The 20,815-nt window shown below is 40.7% G+C and overlaps 1 protein-coding gene across 5 annotated transcripts in view; it reads right to left on the bottom strand.

Annotated features, from left to right (window-relative positions):
* Positions 1–244: 244 nt before the first annotated feature.
* The window catches only part of EGF (epidermal growth factor), a 68,740-nt gene continuing 48,169 nt past the window's right edge, over positions 245–20,815 (bottom strand). For 3 of the 5 annotated variants that reach the window (XM_021272681.4, XM_013099895.5, XM_013099892.5), the window contains 9 exons: positions 20,450–20,599; positions 19,759–19,875; positions 18,647–18,772; positions 16,660–16,779; positions 14,600–14,750; positions 12,143–12,307; positions 8,504–8,606; positions 4,710–4,812; positions 245–3,161 (listed from right to left, as the gene is read on the bottom strand). In XM_021272681.4, the coding sequence (XP_021128356.4) occupies positions 2,938–3,161; positions 4,710–4,812; positions 8,504–8,606; positions 12,143–12,307; positions 14,600–14,750; positions 16,660–16,779; positions 18,647–18,772; positions 19,759–19,875; positions 20,450–20,599 (1,259 nt within the window). In that variant the 3' untranslated portion in view covers positions 245–2,937. Of the gene's footprint in view, positions 3,162–4,709; positions 4,813–8,503; positions 8,624–12,142; positions 12,308–14,599; positions 14,751–16,659; positions 16,780–18,646; positions 18,773–19,758; positions 19,876–20,449; positions 20,600–20,815 lie in introns of those variants that run through there. The other 2 variants (XM_005019845.6, XR_011808808.1) reach the window with 2 other exon arrangements.

Raw genomic sequence — 20,815 nt, forward strand, 5'->3', positions numbered from 1 at the left:
ATGGAACAGTATAACTAAAGTCATAAGTAAAAACTTACCATATTTAAGCAGAGATCTAACTGTGAGCTGCAGAAGATTATCTTCATTTGTAAAGATCCTTTAAGTGGTGAAGGAAAAAAACAAGATACCTGCATGTGCTGTACCAACACATGACACTGTGGCTGGATGAAACCAATGGAGCTATCGACAAGCATGACATGGTTTAATTGAGGAGTTTTGTACACACTTCTTTTAAAACAAGAGGGACACCAAGCATCTTTCTTTATTATTATTTTTATAAATCAACAGTTTTATAAACATACAAATAAACCAAATATATTATATTTATGTTGAAATATCATCTCAAGGTTTTAACATTAAAGATTATTTTGAGTTTAGTGCTGAGACACTAAATAGGAAACATTTAAAACTCATAACACCCTAATTATTAAAACATGTCATTTTGATTTTCTTATCTCATTCTCTAAAGAACACTATCAAATTTAAAATTTGATCCTTAGAGTGAAAGAAAGCAAAGTAAACAAAACAAGGGGCAGAATATAAAACTAATTTGTAAGGAGTCTGAAACATCTTTGTTTAGACAAGATTCAAAGTTAAAAATCTTTATTTTCTTTGATCAGGGAAACATCCAACTAAATGTTAACTGTCATTCAACACGGCACTTTGATTTTAAGCACAGAAACATATTTCACCAGAGATAATCAAAGTGCAGGGATAAAAATCATTTTACTGTCTATCTCTCATGAAAATAAACTGATTTACTGAATCAGCGCCTTTATAGCTGGACTCTCTTCCCACCAACATGCACAAGATCCCTGATGGACTGTGGAAGATGAGGGAACCCAGCCTAGATGCTTTTAACAATGTTAACGAAACGAAACTATGCTTAACTCAAAATCCAGTCTGCTAAATACTAATGGTCCAGTCCAGTGGTTGCCCTCTTCTGAGCACAATCTAGTAGGCTGACTCTCCTCAATCACTTCACTTCTCATGGACATTCTCCATTTACATAAGAGCTTGTGTCTTCCTTACTGCTAACTCCAACCACCCTTTGGAAATGCCTATTTTAGAAGTTCAGTCTGAATTCAGAACTGACTTAGTAATTCAAAACTACCCACAGAAAGATCATTTTAGAAGGATAAACAACTATCCTTAATTGCTACCCTATGTACAAATCAAGGCCTTACAATTTCTGTAATTCAGACACCTCAGGCTCAGTGTTTTTATTGCTTTCACCAGCACAAATCAGAATTCATCCCTGGAAGTGTTCAAGGCCAGGCTGGATGGGTCTCTGAGCAACATGGTCTAGTGGAAGGTGTCTCTGCCCATGGCAGGGGGGTTGGAATTAGGTGACCTTTAAGGCCCTTTCCTACCCAAACCATTCTGTCATTCTATGATTACAAGATTTAACTCCACAAAGTTACTCAAGCATGCAACTATTTCGGACAAGAGATAAGAATCTTTTAACGCTCTTTTCCATCACTGGCATACAGAGCTAGCAACCAACCTACAACACATCACACCTTCCTGGTGGAACTCCAAAAACAAACAGCAGGATGTTAAACACACAGATGAATACCATTAACAACTATTATCCAGCTAATGAATTATGAGGAGCGCTAGTAGTGGGCACTGTAGTGGAGCTTAGAGAAGGTGTCCAATAGTTATAGCAGTAGACTTCACACACAGAGAACATCCCCTACAATGAAAACATTAATAGTAACATAGCTGATTTCCAGATATCTTCCAAAACATTCTGAAAACAGCCTCAGAAGTTCAAGACCAGTGGTGAAAATCACTTGAGATGATACACAACTAAGCTACAACTCTGTGTATGACAGAGCTTTATAGGCAAGTTAGTTTTTCTTAACAAATAACTGGAAGGGAACTGTAGCTGTTAGAAAGTCAGTCTCAAGAAAAATGGGTGTTGTTTTCCAATCGATCCCGTGGATTTTGAGGCAGCGCAAATCAGTGACGTGGATGTCAGTCCAAACTGAGGGGGCATTTTGTTCGTTTGTCCCACTTCTCATGTTCTTTTGGAACAGGAACTGGCTGGACTTCTTCTGCCACACTAAGTCCTATATAGAGAGACAAATTTTGCTGCCAGCCACAGTTCTGTGAGGCAAAGAAAGCTCCAGCACATGCTCCCTCATAGGGCTGAAAGCAGACTGAGGCCTGCTGTCCCTGTCCAGCAACAACCACGTGATCCTCCGAAGAAATGGTGTAGAGTGGAAAATTGAATGGAGGAATCACCTAAATCGCTACAGATGGGACCATCGGTAATACCATGAGCTTACAAACAATCCTCCAACCCACCAAATCTGAGAAACACAGGCCCACATCTGGTGCTCAGTTACAGAAGAACTTCAGTTACAAGAACAACCCCATTGAAGTCCCAGATGTTACATTGGCCTGACAGCAGTGCTGGGGAGAGGCTTGTAGTGCCCATGAACAGTATTTTAACAAAAAGATTCATTTGAACTCGTTTTCCTGCATCGTCTTCCATTCCAGTTTCTCTGCAGTTGTCCCTTATGACCCACTTTCTGGGCAGTTTTTCGGACTCCATCTATGTGTAAAGACTATCACTTGCAATAAACTCCTTTAGAAAATGTTTACCTCTAACAAACCACCCACTGGTCTGTTTTCCCTCAGTGTCCTTTTAGCTGCCAGTTGATGAAATTCGCAGTGTTGACCCTTAAAGTGATACTTGTAGAGTCGTGGTGGTTAATGCATTGCTCACAGCAATTCTTCCAAGCAGAGATGGCAGGCAAGGAGTGGCAAGATCTTCCCTGCTCTGCTCGGTGTTTTTGTTTCCTTTTCTTTTTTTTTTAGTGCATAGCTTGAAGAAAAAAAACGAGGGTTGCTTCAGTGCTTCGCAAGTTCCCATTCTCCACTGACTTCATCCTTCCTCCTATTCCTGCTCAGCCCAAGCTTCTTCTAGTCCGGCTGCATCAGCAGGCTGGCTGGGCCAGGCAGGCAGGGCTCCCTTCCCTGCAGGGGCTTGGGGTGGGCTCCCCAAGGAGCCTGGGGGGGACCGTTCTCTGCTCCCGGGGCCTGAAATGATTTCTCACCACCAGGAACCTCTTGTCGGCAGCCTTGTTCTTTCTCCTCTTCTGCCAAAGTCTCTGCCGCTTTGTCATATGTTATAGGCTGTTCTTCTGCTGAACAAAATGGATATATGTTATTGAAAGCCATCTGGGAAGCTTCACAACAACCAGGCTAAAGGAAAGTTAATGACAGCTCTGAGAGGAAAGCTATGAAAGGAAGCAAGGCATCAAACACAGAAAATTACAAAAACAGCTTATGTCAAAAGGAAAGAAAGAGACAGTACAGAACTGGCTTCAGATTTTAAAAAGTGACTTGTCCAAGGAAAATGTCATGTTTTTCTATTCTAACACCTAAGAACAAGAAAAAGGCATGCCCGAGACAGGAAGACCACCTGCCTGGTGAAATTAAATTCTCTGCTCCAAAGTCAAAGGTCTTAGAATTATTCACTGACATCTTAGAAAAGATGTCAGATTATCTGCTAGTCTTGTTCTCTAAGGCAGTTGAACCACTTTTGCTAAAATTTTCAATTAGGGGAAAAAAAAGAAAAAAGACACCTGTCAGGGGAAATTTCTCTTCCAAAAGCTGCATCTGATAAACCTATAAATGAGAACAGAGTCTCCTAATGGGAAACATCAGGCTTCTTTCACTGGGCAATACGGTTCTACACATGTTCACAGTATTAGTTCAACCAAGTAAACGTGAGGCATGTTTTCTGCTGATGAATAAACTGATTTCCCAACATATATCTAAGGACAGGATGGGCAATTATGAAAATCTTGCAAGATGCCTGCCCATTTCAATATCCTTAAACATTTGTCTTTGGGTATTTCTAAATGGCCGATGCAAACCAGGCTGTCTGGTAACTTCTGAGAATAGGCAGTAAACACATTAAAGACAAACTGCTAAAGGATATCAGTCTTTCCCCATCACTTCTCACCATGTGAGCCATTAGGAAGTTCAGCTGCCTCTATACAAGGCAGGATTTGCTAAAACTCAGAGTGATCCAGCTGGTAACCTGTGGGCCAGGGAAGCCTGTTGTGTGTTCCTGTGCTGCCTGCTGACTTTGCATCAATGGTGGGAGGAATATCTCCTTCACTCATCTCTTCTTTGTTTAAGCACCAAACACTCCCCAGGCAGTCAAACATCTTGTTTAACACACAAAAAAAATGAAAAAGCAGAATTGCTGTTGCTTCTACAGGGCAAAAGGTCCGGACTCTTCACACCCTGACAGTTTTCCTGCCTGAATGCATAAAGACTGTCAAAGTATATCTTCTCAGGGACACACTTTTCCCATCAGTATGATGCACATAACTCATTGCTATGAAGAAAAAAAAAAAAAAAAAAGAAAGAAAAAAATAAGAAAAAAAGAAAGAAACTATGAAGTTTTACAAAAACACAAAAACATGATATTAGTGCTATCATGAGAAGCATCTGGCTCCTTATGTTTGTGAAAGCACTGTTGTACTGTAATTTCTCATGAATAATCTGCAAAGTGAAGGATTGAATGGTCTCTTCACAGCAATGCAGATGTGGTTCTTGCATTGCACAGAGCTCTAAACAAGCCAGTGGTATCCTTTGGTTTCTCTGTCTCCTGGGCTAGCCACCACTGCTGCTGGTGCAAAGGTGAGGAGAGATATAATAGGGAAGGAAATCCTACTCACCATATTCTGAAGGACAGGCAGGATGAGGGTCTGCTGTCTCACACTCAATTAGATCAACCGCTTTAGTCTCCGGAGGACTGTTACACTCCTTGACAACCGCAAACTGCAAATATGTACAATATGCACAAAACACAGAGAGCCCAAATTAATATAAAATGAACCAGTTTTCTGAAACCCAAGAGGCAGACTGGAAGGGCCACACACTCCAACCACAGGAGGGGGAAAAAGGTCATCCTGGCTTCTGGGATGACCCTTCCCCTGCAGATAATTAAACATTGCAGTTGATGACAGCCCTGGTCTCTTTTTGGAAAGCGTGCAGTCCCAGCCTAGTAAAGAAGCACCCACACTCTTGCATTGCAAATCAACCTTTCCAGATGCAAGAAGAAAAGTACATGAAAACCAACCCTCTCCACAGTATCTGGGCCACTTTTAAAGCATTAAAGAGGCCCATAACCAGACAGCAGGAAACCCTGCCAGACACGGGGAAGGAAGCAAGCTTCCCTTTCCCAGCTCTGAGCAGCACCTGAGGGGTGCAATTCCATCGTCCCGTGGTGACAGTGGAAGACAAGCTACACCGTGCCTTGAAGCCAGCACCCTCTGGGGGACTGTGCTGAAAAGAGCAGAGAAGAAAAGAGGAAAGCAATGTGCTGAAATAGGATAGAGGGGAACAGAGAAACCCAGCTAAGGAATGGTTAAAAGGGGGCATTTAAAGAGCAGACACAAGGAAGAAGAGAAAATGTCCGTAAGTAAGATGTTCCAACAGAAGATTGTTGGCAGATTCATGGTCTAGGTGGAGAACCGGGGAATGGTATGAACAGGCCACAGATGTAACAGCTGTGAATATTTAGGTATCAGTTCATTTGCATAAAATCTGTATGCTTACAGCTGCTAACCTACATGTGGCAGACCCCCAGAGGAGATCCAGCTACACACAGCTCTGCAAAATATCTTTGACTGTGCAAACCTCAACACTTGCTGAGTGACAAGTCTCAATAGCCTCAAAACCCACAGAATCATCTAGGTTGGAAGAGACCTCCAAGATCACCGAGTCCAACCTCTGACCTAACACTAACAAGTCCTCCACTGAATCATATCACTGAGCTCTACATCTAAATGTCTTTTAAAGACCTCCAGGGATGGTGATTCAACCACTTCCCAATGGTTGAGGCATGTGCAAAAGTTTACCAAGGTTTCTGTATTCCTGGGACAAGCCTAGCCTTGCTTGCAGATCTCTAACACAAACGTGAGAAAAATACCCACACATACTCTCACCCAAATGTAGCTTCCCTTGGCAAAATAGAAATAAATGAAAAAGTGAATGACCTTTGGGCAAATTGTAGGTATTCTTTTGGTATCACGATACCTGGCATTTGGTGTGTGCGATAGGGTAAAATTCGTTATCCTCTACATTAGCCTCGATGGGCGCTATCAAGAAGTCTTTGCACTTCTTCTCCCTAGCTACACAAATGAGCAAGCATACTACAGGTTACAAAAGGAGAGAATTTAATGAGCTCCTTCCAGTTACTTCACCCAGTCCCGTATGAAATCCTTCGTTACAATTATCAATGCTGTGTACATCAATAGCACCCAAAGACCTACACAAGTACCGTTAGAGTTGAGGAGCTACAGTTTTCTGCCCCAATGTAGTATGATTTTTTTTTCTTTTTCTTTTCTTTCCTTTTTTTTTTTTTTTTTTTTTTTCCCATCACAAAGCTCCCCAGTAATCTCCACTTAAAGTGAACAGTAGTAGACAACTTCCTGCTGCTTTTTGGCAGCTCTACAGTTTCTAACTTGAGTGCATGCATGAATGAAGCCCCAGTGAACTTAACACTCATGGCTGCATCAGCACAGAGAAAATCACATGCATGAAACCACAGGAATCCATTACTGTGTGAGAAGCAATAATTAGCAAAGGGTCACTGATTTCCTCTTCCAGTCTGCAACAAGCCATTTGCAATGAATTACTTTATTAATGTATTTGATGTCTCCCAGTAGAAGAATGCGTGGTGAAATTCAACCCGAGTGTGTAATAGATGAGTAGGTAGGATTTGTTTTTGTTGACTCAGTCCATTGCTTAGCTGTCTAATTAGTCCTATATTCAGCAAAAATGTCATTAACGACTAGCATTAACTGTGGGGACACCAGCAGGTGGGGACAGAAGTGATGAGCTGCAGGCCTCCTAGAGCACTGCTCCCAGGCAACAAGCTGTTCTCAGTCCCAACAAATGTTTCTGATTTTTGCCAGCCACAGATATTTTGCAAACCATGGTTTTTGCCTCTGCTGTGAACAAATGATGGCATCGCTAAGATTCAGCACATTTGCTGCTTGCTATCTGGAGGAACAAGTGCTGGCCAGGTCAGCAGCTAGTAATAAAAGGTCCACAAGACCATGTGGCAGACCATCAATGGAACTATTTCATGTTGTAACTGGGGTCAAGTCAATTCAGTACTCCCTGCACATGTCTAATAGTGTGTTTCAGCAGCTACCCACTCACAAATCCTGCCAGATACTCAATCTAAACCATCTGAGAGGCATTCTTCTGGTTGATTTAAAAATGCTCAATTTGCACTATGGATATTCCATGATATTTAACCCCTCAAACAGCCACCCCCAAGCAGAGCAAATTCATCCCTTTCTGGACCCAAAGATCTGGAGCAGAGTTGAACTTTAAGCATAGATGAATAAAATCTAGATTTAAAGCTAAAGTATCCATTATTATTAAAGTAAATGTATAAAGCCAAATTCTTTTGCAACCTTGACTATTCTGCACAGTTTTTGTACCCTTCCAGCTATGGTTGGTTGTGAAAGGCTTTAAATCCTTGCAGTAATACCCATGCTAGAAAAACGTGCGTGCGGTTACCACAGTAAAAAGGTAGGTGCATCACTGGAGTTTAAATCCAATCCTGTGCAAGTATAGAGTTTTCCAGCAGTCCGTTCCACTGACATAACCGTGCTTATTTTGGAGAGCTTATGTGATGCTACCTAGACATGTACGGTGACACCTGCATTACAGCAGCTTATTCAGTGCTGCATGATGTGAGTGTGCAGACGATCTCAGGGTAAGCCGTGCCATTCTGACAGAGCAGCTTCAGTCTGGGCACAGAAGTAGCCACAGATGCTCACTACGTCCTTTTTGCTGACTTCAGGTTCCAACTGCAGTCACCAAGCAGCATAATGACATTTTCATGCCAGTGAAAATCAAGACCTCGTGGGGCCAAAATCTCTAATTCAAAAGTGACAATAGAAACAGGCCAGAGCAAGCAGATCATGATGGCTCTTCTACCTACACCAGTGCACAATTAGTATTCTAAATTCCCTCCCAAACTTCCTGATAACATCCCGATAGGTTCTCTTTACAAGGCAGCAACTTCTAATACCAAGACATTTAATTGCATCCACCCCCAAAAATAAACTTCGGCATCTCAGGTAGCACACACAGCACTTGGCTTCCAAGAAACCTTTTATACAGAGGGCACACTTTCCTGTGAAAATAACTCTGTGATATGCCATGTCATCACATTGCCATTTCCTTAATTTAGAACACAGCTCCCCAACTGTTGTGTTCAAAGCTAACAATAACACCAGCTAATGGGTGCAATACATCCAGGCCGCTGTGAACTTTGAGGGATAACAATGAGGTAAGATGAACTAGGGTTCACAGCAAAGCACTTGATGACTCTAGCACTTATTTAATGTATTTAAGATGTGAATTATTTGATGGATAATCTCAAGTGGATCCCTAACGCTCTTTGATCCTTCCTACTTCCCTTTCCACTCCACATTAATATACTTACCCGAGACTTGTTGCAAGTAAGTGTCACGTTCTCATTGTCAGTGTGGCTGCTGGCATCTCTTATCGCTTCTGCGTAGAGATTCTTCTTGTACAAGTTTTGACTTCTGCAACAGAACAAAAGCTGAAACAAATTATTTCACTTCAGGAGGAACAGATGCTGCTTCTTTTCACACTTCATTCTGTAGGTATTTACAGAGGGGACATACATTTTCTTTTCTTTCATTCCTCTGAAAGGCTGTATTAGTGTTAATTACAGCACAGTGGTTAAAACAAACAGCTTGCCAGAAATAGAAGTCAGTAAGAAGTGAATACTTGTTTTAATGTGCCATTTGTACAGGGTCATTCATTAGGAAAAGAAAATAATTAAATTTCATTTTAAATAACCCCTTCTATTTTCTTATATTATTCACTCTATAATACATTCCCCTTACAAAGATTTAAGTTTTAGCCAATACAGTGAATAGTGTGGGTGAAGCTCAGAAATAAAAATGTGACTGTATTTTTGTACATCATTTGGTAATTACAATTATAAAATCACTTCTGCATTCAGCTGCATCATTTGCAAAAGACAACTTTAGAAAATACTATGAAATAAATAAATTGAAGTCCTCAAAAAGCTTGGAACTAAGATATTTCCTGGAAAAAAAAAAATAATGCATGACTAACACAATTAGCTCAAACGAGGGGGAAATAAAGCCAGAGTTCAATCTTGAATTGGAAAAAGGCTGTGAATAGTTAGCTCCAAGTGGCTGGTTCCATAAATTCAAAATCTGTTATTTTTGAAGTTAAACAGTGATCACTTGTAAGGCAGTATTAAAATCCAATCTAGGCCCCTACACAGAAAACGTAGTCATAAGAAAAAGAGCTCGTTTACACTTCTTGAGATTCAAATCAGTACATTTTTACTGACATCACACACACAATTATTCATCTCCTAGACATCAGATAACAAAAGTAATGTTTCACTCTTCAAATTCCAGAAGTGTCAAGTTATAACTTCCTTTTACTTGATCTATTTTAAATGAAATTCAATCGACATCTATCTAAGAAAATAGGAATTTTCCTTTTATTCCTGCGCCACAGTCATACACTAACTGGGAATATATATCATGCCATAATTATCATATCTTATTCCCTTAAAGAAAAGCCAACAGAAACAAGATTTGGCTTCTGTTAGAAAGAAGAAAGACCTGTCTGCACCATGGATTTTCTCCCCAGAATCTCTATAACACACTCCTTCCTATGCCTTCAACCAGAAAGAAAAATTCTCATGGTTCCCAGCAGAGCATAAGACTGGGACTGATGACACAAAATTAGGTAGGTGTCAGATCTGAGGATAAATCCCCAGAGCAGAATGCTGAGCCATAAGGTTAAGTTACTCCATTTTGGCCTTCCTGGCACTGCAGCATGGCTGCTGGTTGTGTTTTAACCCTCACCTGGATCTGCCCCCTCGGCACTGCAGTCGAGAGCGCTGAGAGAACCCAACTCCATCCTGTTACTCAATGGTTAAAACCCTCCATGCAGCACATAGGCACTGTCCTCAGCAGGATGCCCTGCCCCAGAGGATCCCTCTAATTCCAGGGCTTACTTCAGAGCACGCAGAACAGCAGATGCCAGGTTGACACGGCGGGCACAGGGGTCTCCGTGAGCACAAGCGGGAGGCCGCAGTGAAATCCGGTTGACTGAACACGGGCAACAGGCCAAGAATTTCTCAATCCTAATCCCAGCTCTACTGCTAATTTTTGCATGACCTCAGCCAATTTCTGGGTGTTAAATCTGTGGTTCAGGGTGGTTTTTTTGTTTTGTTTTGTTTTTTTTTTTTTGTTGGAAGAGAAATTGCTTCCCTCCATCCCAAGTAAGAAAGGAAACGTGGCATATTGTACATTCAGACTGTGTAAACCTGACGTGAAGATTAACACAATGCCCTTCAGCAGGCCACAGCCACTGAACAAACACAACACTCTGGTACCCTTGGCCTCCAGTTCATGAAGCTTTCGAATAGGTAGGAGTAGCTCACCAACATCATTTCCTCCAGTTAGAAAGAGATAGGAGCCTGCATCTTGCAGGGGAAGGAACAGGATTGTTATAGGCTTAATTGGTACATTTCAAAATACAGTAGATCATGGGCGGGGGGGAAGCAGCAGAGTGATTTCAAGCCAAATATTGGTTTCCAGACTCTGGTTAAATAGGGATTTTAGATCAGTAGTTTCATTTTGATCTAGTTAGGAGAGTAATAGCTGCAGTACAAATGCAGTCGAGCATGTAATTGAAAACTTGTTGTTGAGGTAAATAGTTATATTGATCAAAAGCATTTGGCAAGAAAGAAAAGTAAATCAGGGAGAAATGACGAAAGAGAGAGGAAGGGAAGAGAATGAATATCTTCACACCTTAAAACCCGACATACTGTGGCTATTTTCCATGGCAGTTCAAGAGACAAATATGGGAAACACAAGAGTCTCATGATCTGTCTATTCCACATATATCATTCCAGTGATTAGCTTCTGAATCCCGGGTCATGAGAACAAACCAGCTTGCACTTAGCTTTAACTCTTGAGCTCTACCATTAGCTAGTAGAAAACCAGAAAAGTAACAGCTTATCTACTTTTATGGGCTAAATATGCTAGGAGCCATTAAATAAGAGTGGAAAGTATTAGCTTTCATAGCTAACTTCTTTTTCAGCTTAACGTTTTATGCCTAGGAGATTCTAATGTTAAAATTAGTCTAAACCACAACCAAAACCTCTACATATGGAAGGCAGGTAGGCATGCAGCGGGAAACTGTAAATTTGGCTGCTCTCTGGCTTTTTGTTTGTTTACTTTGTTACTTGCTAAATAAAAATATACATTTAAAGAAGAGCCTCTGGGAACAGTTGTCTGCCAAGGTCGTGGCCAAAAGACTAACTTATTAAATGCTGAATACTTTCCAGTCCAAGGGACATCAACAACATTTAATTTCACATCAGGCTGGGTTCTTAAATAGTGACTACGGGCATTCTTTTTGCCATGAGAAGAATCTCAAACCTGCACAATTCATTACAGCCATGGAAAATGCCAGGGAGTACTCTTACAACAGATGTGCCTTACACTCACATCCCTGATTTTACTTTCTACTACCAGGAAAACTGCTTTCACATTCATTGCTGCAGACATCACTGTACATGTAGAAGTGTGCTACTGGAAGGGTAACGCTCTGCTTTTCTCCCTTGCAAGGAAACATTCAGGTGCAGTTCTACTCTGAAAGGGTTGTAAAACAAAACTGATGATAATAGCTAGCAGAGAAGAGGAAAGCCCTACCACAACAGTTTCAGACATCTAGCTCTCTTAAGGGAAGCTAAGTAAACAGCATGCTCTTTAACTCTCTCATCAATACAAATTACGGCTCCTCTTCAAACCTAATCAGGTCTATTCTTCTCCTCAGGCACATGTCACTCTAAAATCCGTGTGAGTACTGCAGGGAAGGGACAAGCCAGAAAATTTGTGAATTATTCACAGACCCCATTACGGAAAAGCAAAAGAGGAGCAAGGATGTGATGGTGATTTCCACCAGCTGAAGGACAGCACATGTTCTCCTCCATAAGCCTCCTGTGACAGCACCTCGGTCCCTCTGCCACGCGTTCCCAGCACGTGTTTGGGAGCAGTACCTGGAGCAGTAGGCGGCCAGGGTCCCCAGCAGGAGCAGCAGGACCAGCACTGCTACGCACACGGCGATGGTGATGTTCCGCACCTTCACCCTCTCGGCGTGCTGCTGCTCCCACCACTCCAGGTCGCTGAACTGGCACCGCTCCCCTACGTAGCCCGTCACACAGCTGCCAAAAGGAAGCACGGGCACTTTGTAACTGGCAGCAGAGAAAACAACCCAAATCATCGCCTCAGTCACCTTGAGTATTGATTTGTCATTGGCAACCCCTATGGAAATCTCTCGTTAAATTTGTCTGGGGGTAAAGGCAAAATGGCATTCAAGGAATGTCTGCCAAATCCTGTAAAATTCACTATTAAATGCTTTGTAAATGTAAATCTATTGAAGCACTCTACAGAATTATACAGTGAGATTATACTTCCCAGATATCAGTAGATAAAGCATTAAAAAAAAAAAAAAAAAAAAAAAGAAAAAAGAACAAATCCACAGACTGTTTCCCTCAGATTTTCTATTTAACTCTTTCCAGCAGCAAGGTTCCCGTTTCTTTGAATGAGACAAAATACAATTTATCAACTTTTTGAGAGTGATTTGGTTAAGGGAAACAAATTTTAATCTGAATCCTTACTAAGAGGAACAAAGGTGTTTTTATAACTTGTATGGGTTAGAAGTATCTTCAAAATTTAGTTTTATTACAAGTTACTTCTCTCAGTTTTTTGGTTTTTGTTTTTTTTTTCTTCTCTTAACACTGTAAAAATCGAACACTAAAATATAATTTCAGGGCATGAAACCCATGTACCAAAATGACTATAAAGTGGAAAAAAAAACAAAACAAAAAAAAAACGAGCAAAACCGCATAAAACTATTGATTAATTAATACACTTGGCAGTGTGTGAAAATGTGTGAAACACAAAGTTTTGCCATGACTTCCTTCTGCTATTTTAATCTATCACAGCCTACACGAATGAATGCTGCCATCTAGTGCACACCGTGAGGAATCAGTTCAACACAAATCGGCAGATCACAGCTAACCGAGGTTAGGCTTTAATTTATTTAACAGCTTCCACTTCCAGTACTGAAAAATACGGAAATTTGGGTTCTTATTATGGACTAACACTTAACAAAATTTAGAAAACATGGATAGACTCCAATTTAAAAGTTCTGCAGTGGTAGACTCTGGAGTTTCAGTATGAGGAACTCAATGAGGAAAAAAAAAATAGCTTTTAATGACTTTATTCTTTATTCTAAAAAAAGCATAACACATGCCAGAAATAAACCTAAGCCATACGACCTCCTACAATGGCTGTGTTGATCTTAGCAAGTCCACAGCGCAAAGCATCTACTTTGCATGCACATAAAAATATGCTCGCCACTTATTCCTGTGGGTACAGAGGTCTGTGGGCAGGGGAAACCACTCACATTAATAAATAATAACAATAATAATAAATTAAATACAAGCCTCAGATTTGATGATGCTTGCAGGAATGGCCTGGAACAAGGTGGGTCTGGGGGAATTGCGATGAAGGACTTCTCGTCTCCCCACCAAGCTCACTCTCCTCACACAAGAGCCACCAAGGAAGGTTTTCCTAGCACAGAAACTCCCCTACACAGGTCCTCACATACCCGGTCAGACCCCAGGGAAGGGGGCAGCCACTGGATTTGTCCCACTGTAAACACAGCGCTTATGCTGGATTTTGAAGAAATGTGTAACAAATATTGAGATATAATCAGTTAAATTCCAGCAACAATGGCTTTGAAGAAATGATTACCCCATTGCTTCAGGCTGTGACATTGACCAGCCGAAGGCTGATTTTCGGAAACATAAGATTTTCTTTGCTTTTATCAGTAACTACATTCAAGGATCAGGGAATTAGGCTTCACAAAACATCCTCAGGAGGAAGGAAATGTTTTTCAGATCTCCTTGCCGTTCTCCATGCTTTCAAGAGGACCATCAGTATTATGCACTTTCTGCCAGGGAGAAAGACTCTTCAAACTGTAAGGGAAAATGCTAACACCAGATTTCACCTTCCTGCTCCCAGACAGAAAAGACAGGACAGTGGTGTCCTCTTCCACCCCACTGAGTGCTTCAGCAGGTGACAAGTAAATAATAATATAATATATATAAATGAGCAGCAAGGCCAACAGGGAGGAGTAAGTTAGCATGATGCATGCAGGAGAGAGAGAGGGCAGGAACCTATAATGCTATGAGCCCTAAGTAATTTAACAATTTACCTCCCATTTCCAAAGCAAAGAATCAAGTGCTCTGGAAACAAATCCAATCTTACTATCAATTGCATTGGGTGTGAATGGAGTGATCGCTTACAGAAAAGACCAAAGTCTAATGATAATTACCAGCAGGGGGTGATGAACGGAAAATTTATGGACAAGTACTTCATTGCTTCCACTCAACTGTGCCCTAAGGACACCATTCATCAGCACAGACAATATAAAATTCTGTACTTACTTGCAGGCATAGTCTTGTAGGTCAGAAACATAATTGCACACTCCGCCATGAAGGCAGTATGAATCATAGGAAGGAGGGCATCCCATGGAATCACCTTGCACAGGGTGTGTAGAGTATTCATTGCTGACAGCAGTAGGGGACAAAGTGGATTCTGAAACACAGGATTTCACAAGGACATCTCAAGCTGTTTGCTGCATTGGCAATGTGATCTTATGAAGAGTTCCAGCAGTCCAAGATAGGAAAGTAGGTAAGAATTTCTAATTTTTTTATCAAATTTCAGTACACAGGTTTTTAGATTAAAACAGTAAATATGGTTGATTCTAGATACACAGTGAAAAACACAGAGGTTAACTGTGTTCAGTTTATTTAGATGTGTGAGTACCGCTCTGGAAAATGAAATTATATTGACTGTCTAGTTGCTTATAATTGAATTATTTCTGCAGCATAAGCAATTTTAGGGTACAGGAACTCTCTACCATTCACAAGGTGTCAGAGTCAGATGCACAGGTGAAGGGTGACTGCACTTCATGCATCTGGATCCTGGCCTGAAAAGTTTTCACGTGCAAACGGACATTTTTGCACAGATGTTTCTATTCTTCTACCACCCAGCTGACTGCACCTGTGCATGAGTGCAGATCACATTTTTGAGCTAGCTTGTTTAAAGGCACAGGTAACAGCTTCATTGGCAACCAGAGCACTCCATTGACCCAATTCCTCAAAGGCTTCTGTGCAGCCTGCTCTGAATTGTACACACTGTCGCCTACAAAAACATCCAAACAAGCTAGTTTTACAGGTAGCCCTGATATCTCTGCACAACATGACCTGCATTGCAGAGATGCCTTTATAGAGCAGGAGCACTTTTTTGCCTACCAAATCGGCAGGCCAGAACCCAGCATCTACATGGCAAAGAATTTCTAGCAGTGTGGCTTAGCAGCAATAAACCTAATCGCTCCCACACATTTATGGGATCAGTTTTATGACTCACACCAGTTTTATTGCAACATGACCTTTAATGACATTTGTTTTTTAAAATGTCATTTGCAGGAGAACTGTCAGGGCAAAGAGCCCAAACTGGAAAGGGCTGAGTGATTTCAGTGAAGCCTGGGTGTTCTGCATTCTGCAAGGAAAATTTCAGACTGCTAAAAGAGCTTACTAGGCAAAGAACTAAAACAGCGCGCTAGCACACACAAAGATGTCTGGGATCATATTTACAGCTGAGGGATCTATAAGGCATTACTTCCAAGTCATACATCATTTAAAATCATCATTTCCTGAGTGACACTTGAAACTACTGAAAGCTTAAATGACTGAGGAGGAGGGTGAGGATCCTGATAGATGTCCTACTTTAAAAAGCCATAATTTCCCTCTGTTTTTCTGCAGAAAAATATCTGTGGCAATCATACAGTATCCTTCTGTCATCAGACAGTCACTTGATCTGGAGTAAAATTCACCCTGATGACGAGGGCTGACACAGAGGAAGATGATGTGTCACGGCTCCGAATTTTCAGAGAACGCTGCTGTCACAGTGAGACACTGAAACAGGGGTCACATATTATGAGTACTGAAGCTTCAGCTGCTCCCTTCATTGTATTAGCAACCAGATTTTCTGAAGCATTTCAGAGACACTCTGAAAAATTAGCTACTGGATCTGAGGACTAGCTTATTCTGAGGAACGAAATGGGACTTAAATTATGTGTGGTCCAAGTTTGAAGAATGACACAGCCTGAAATCAGCGCCAAAACATTATCTCCAAGGAGCATTTACTTCTGCTCTTGATTTTAAAGGCCATTAGATAGATGAGTCACTACATTTAGACTGTATAAATTAGCACTGAAACTTAACATAGACATTTCCAAACTAAACTCAGATCCAGTCTCATTAACCCAGCTCAGAACAGCTGCCTGGAAAACAACCTCCTAAGGTAATGTTGAATTCATTCACAAGCTGCCCAGTATGTCACTACGTGGTCTCTCTTTAATTTCCCCGTATAACAATTCAGCTGAGAGCACAGATCTTAGCTAAGATCCACTTTATTTTAATTGCTCACTCCATTTACTCACCACAACCCATGGTAGTTCCAGAAGCGCCATTAGCACAGGAGCAAGTGAAGTTTCCTTCTGTGTTTGTGCAGGTTCTGTTCTCTCCACAGGTGTGGGTTCCCATCTTGCACTCATCAATATCTGTCACCCAAACAGTCTGCAGTTAGAAGAACGAAACACCTCAGAGCATCGCTTAAAAGGGTGGCAGCAGCAGCAGCATTGCAGCCTCCTGGCAGAGGGGAAAAATGCCATAGACCTTCCCTCTGCAAATTTGGTAGAAGTTGTAACAGAAGAGTAACCAGCATGCTTTCTACACCAAGTGATCACAGCCTACCAAGCCTCTCAGAGCACGCTGCACTGCTGCAGAAGCTGTCTGTAGGGAGAGGGCAAGGAGAAGCCACCCCATGAAATATAATGGGTACAGAGGAGTTGAAGAGAAGATTCACTTGTGAATCTTCTGCATTCTCCTGACATTTCTAGTCACAGCATGCACGCTGGATGTGTACTAGAGTACAGTCAGTTGGCATTCTTGCATTAAGAGAACAGGAGGGTTTTAGGATCCAGCTCAAAACAGCACAGAAAATTCAAAGCACTTTTAAAAGTAAAACCAGAGGAACAAAACTGTTGAAGTATATTCCAAAAAATAAATAAATAAATAAAATAAAAAATGATGAAACACAAAATGAGTTCATCCATATATCTGGATGTACCAATAGATTTATAGACACTGTTCATGCAAGCAGGCATCTAAAACTGAAGTACAAACCCCCTCACACATCAGGTTTTGTTTTTTACAGGACATTCCAATTCACCAAATGCAAAAATAGTTTCAGTTTTGTTTACATCACAGCCAAATCTCATCATTCCTAAAATGTTGTTAAAACATATCTGACCATATCCCGGAGTTAAAGATAATGGATTGGTTTTCAGTAACAGTGGTAGGTACCACAATCATTCTAGTTGATCATCTATAAACCACAGACAGTGAGAGCCCACAGCTGCCTGGGGATATGCCTTGTAGGTCGCTGGGACAGCAATAGGAGGTTGTCACTTCTGTCTGCACTCCCAAACATCCCCAAAGACTTGTCTCTGACCTCTGGAGGCAGAACACTTCCTCAAACCCCCTGTCTTTGACACTTCCAACATTGTGCCCATAATAATATCAGACTTAATTTTTCATTCATTCTTGTCTGCATCGAAGAACCAAAGTCCATCAAAGACTATGTAAGAATTGGGTCAAATTTTACAGGCTTTGAATTGGGCTATAAAGGAGAAAGAAAAAAGAAAAGGACAAAAGAGAAATCAAGACTCTCATAAAGCTCTGAACATACCATGCTACTCAAATATTGGAGGAAAAAAAAAGATTCCCGTTCCTTCACATTTGCTGCTAAAGCGGATTAAAAAATAAGAAACATAGGGAATGAACTGAAGACCTGGCATTAGAGCTGGATGGGAGAATCAGCAGGTCGAATTATTAACAAGACTCTAAATGTACTCAAGCTGTAAGTGTCAACACCCTGAACCTCATGCCTATTAAACCAACCTGTAATTATTTGATGAGTATTATGACACACTCAATACCTGCTTCCGTTTATATTCATGGCAACGATTTCCAATAAAGCTCTACTGGTTCACCTCCATTTCCCTCCTCCTCTTCACTCATCCTCTCTCTCCTGCTGTAGCTACTAAAAAGAGGGCAAACACGGAGAGAAAGTATCCACTGACAAATAGAGGCTTGGAATATTGATCAGTTGCTGAGGTTGCCACACTTCAGACAGGAAGGAGAGGATCAAAAAGAAAGAAATGCTAAATGTCAGCTGTCTGGGGGAGCCACTGTTAGGATCCCTGCCCTTACCAATATTTCAAACAGAGACAGAACAGATCATCATGGACACGAGTCAGCTCCACAGCTTGATGCACATCTACCCCAAATCATAAGCTGTGTTCCTTGTTCATTCCTCCTGCCACAGCCTCCCAGAGGCATCACAGCCCTCACACACTCCCATACCATAGCAATGGAGCCCGTCTCCTGTGTAGCCCTCCAGGCATTTGCAGACGTAGCCCCCTTCTGTATTGATACAGCCTGACACGTTTCGATTGCAGCGGTCCGTATTCGCAGCACACTCATCAATATCTGTGAGAAGGGACACATGAAACCATCAGACAAATCACTAAAATGAAACAAAAGTTATTTTGTTTCTAAAAAAAATAATAAAAATCACTAGAACTAAAACAACAAACAAACAAACAAACAAAAACAACCCTAGAATTAGAAGTACCCCCTGTTTGAAGGGAACTATCCTATTCAAAATCAGTCTTACATCCTTCTCATCTTAAACCCTACTCAGAGACACATTTCATACTGAGCAAGAATAGGAGTTTAAAAAAAAAAAAAAGAAAAAAGAAAGAAAAAAAAAGTACCATAGCTCACGGAAAATAAAATTTACACCAATTCCACCTTCCACCTTCCTTTTTTAACCCCCTTTCCATGACAACATATACTCCTGTGAGTCTTGATGCTTAGCCACTGTAGGGTAAATTGTTCTTTCTCATGCGTTTCTCTCTTGGTCATTACTATTAGAGAACAAAGCATTTCCATTTACACCGTATGTAAACGTTATGTTAACAAAAAGTTATTTTAAAGACCACTCCAAGCAAAGGGCTGTCTGATTGTTAAAGTCTCTTCCAAGTGCTAGTAAAAAAAAAAAAAAAAAAAGGCAGCCCTTTTATATAATTATTACAGCAGGAATACTAACTTTTAAAAGATTCCCTAGGACTTACTTCTAAATTATATATCAACTATCAGGTCTACGGACTGAGCATTTATAATAAGACAATTTTTACAAATAAATACTTTATGCTTTTATTTCTATTATCCCATTATTGCTCATTAATATTAATAAGATTAATGCTTATGACTCAAGGGAAAATAAGCCATGTGATAATCAGCCATTTCATCTCACATGCTCTCTGCTCATCATCCCTTTCAAAACAAGCAATCCTGTTGACCTTTCTGTGACGGCTCATGAAGCAGAGCTGCCAATGTGAAAAAAAGATAGATTTTCTTTCTCTTCCCACTTTTACATTTTTCCTGAAGGTTTTATTTATGTTTTTCATTACCATAGCACGATTTGCCCTTCCTGGTAAATCCTTTCAAACACTGGCACACAGCACCATCTTCTAGCAAAACACACTGTGCGTTGACATCACATTCTAGTGCAGTGCAGTCATCTTGATCTATAGCACAAAGATAAAAAATGTATTTGTACAGAGCAAAGAAGGTACTATATTAAAAAAAAAAAATCAATTAGAAAAACAGAGCATAGGGTCTTAGTTTGAAGTATAGCTCTCCAGGGTTAATGATGACAAACCACTACAATCATCAGGCTGTTGTCTTTGTCTGGATAGACAGAGTTGAAGTGTCATTTAGTAATTTAGTATTGGGATTTCTGAATATTGTATGCAAAACCTATTGTACAATTTTACGAGTTAGTGTCATTGAACATATGTAGAATTCAAAAGGTTTTATTGCATATATTTTTTCAGAGGAATTTAATGTACTTGTAAAGGAGAGACTTTCACATGTTTTTATAGGATAGAAATGTTTGTTCTTTAGACCTGGATAATAATAACAAGTTTTGTTGACAAAGCAAAGCAACACAGGAACAAACAAACACGGTTCTACCTGGCACAATGGCATAGACCACAGTTGTAAGAGGATTAAAATGAATGGCATCAGTCTTGACATTGAGCCTTTCTTCCTTTGAGACCTACGATTTCTTTTTGAAGGAAGGAAATCATCAGACTCTACCTGATATCATGATCTCAGCCATCAACAAAATGTTGGTTTTCTTCTTTTCCCCACTGTCAATATCCTTGAAAATTGCATTGCCTTGTGTGTTCTGGAGCAGGGTCTCTGGTGTTGGCACTGGCCCTGCCTCCTTCTGCACAGAGATGCTTCCTGAAAAAGACAAGAAAAAGAAGACACAGACTATTTAAATCTACTGAACGAACATTTTGATTTTCAGTGACTCTATGATCTACTTTCCAGTAATCACGGTGGTTTCATTTGAAAATTAAAAAGTTTCCTCCCAGACTAGCCTGTTTCTGGCTTCAAATTATTCCTGAAAACACTCACGGGTGGGTTTTCTCAAATGCAAAGGAAAAGGAAGGCAAC

The sequence above is a fragment of the Anas platyrhynchos genome, chromosome 4 (genome assembly GCF_047663525.1).
Source record: "Anas platyrhynchos isolate ZD024472 breed Pekin duck chromosome 4, IASCAAS_PekinDuck_T2T, whole genome shotgun sequence".
Classification (NCBI taxonomy): Eukaryota; Metazoa; Chordata; class Aves; order Anseriformes; family Anatidae; genus Anas; species Anas platyrhynchos.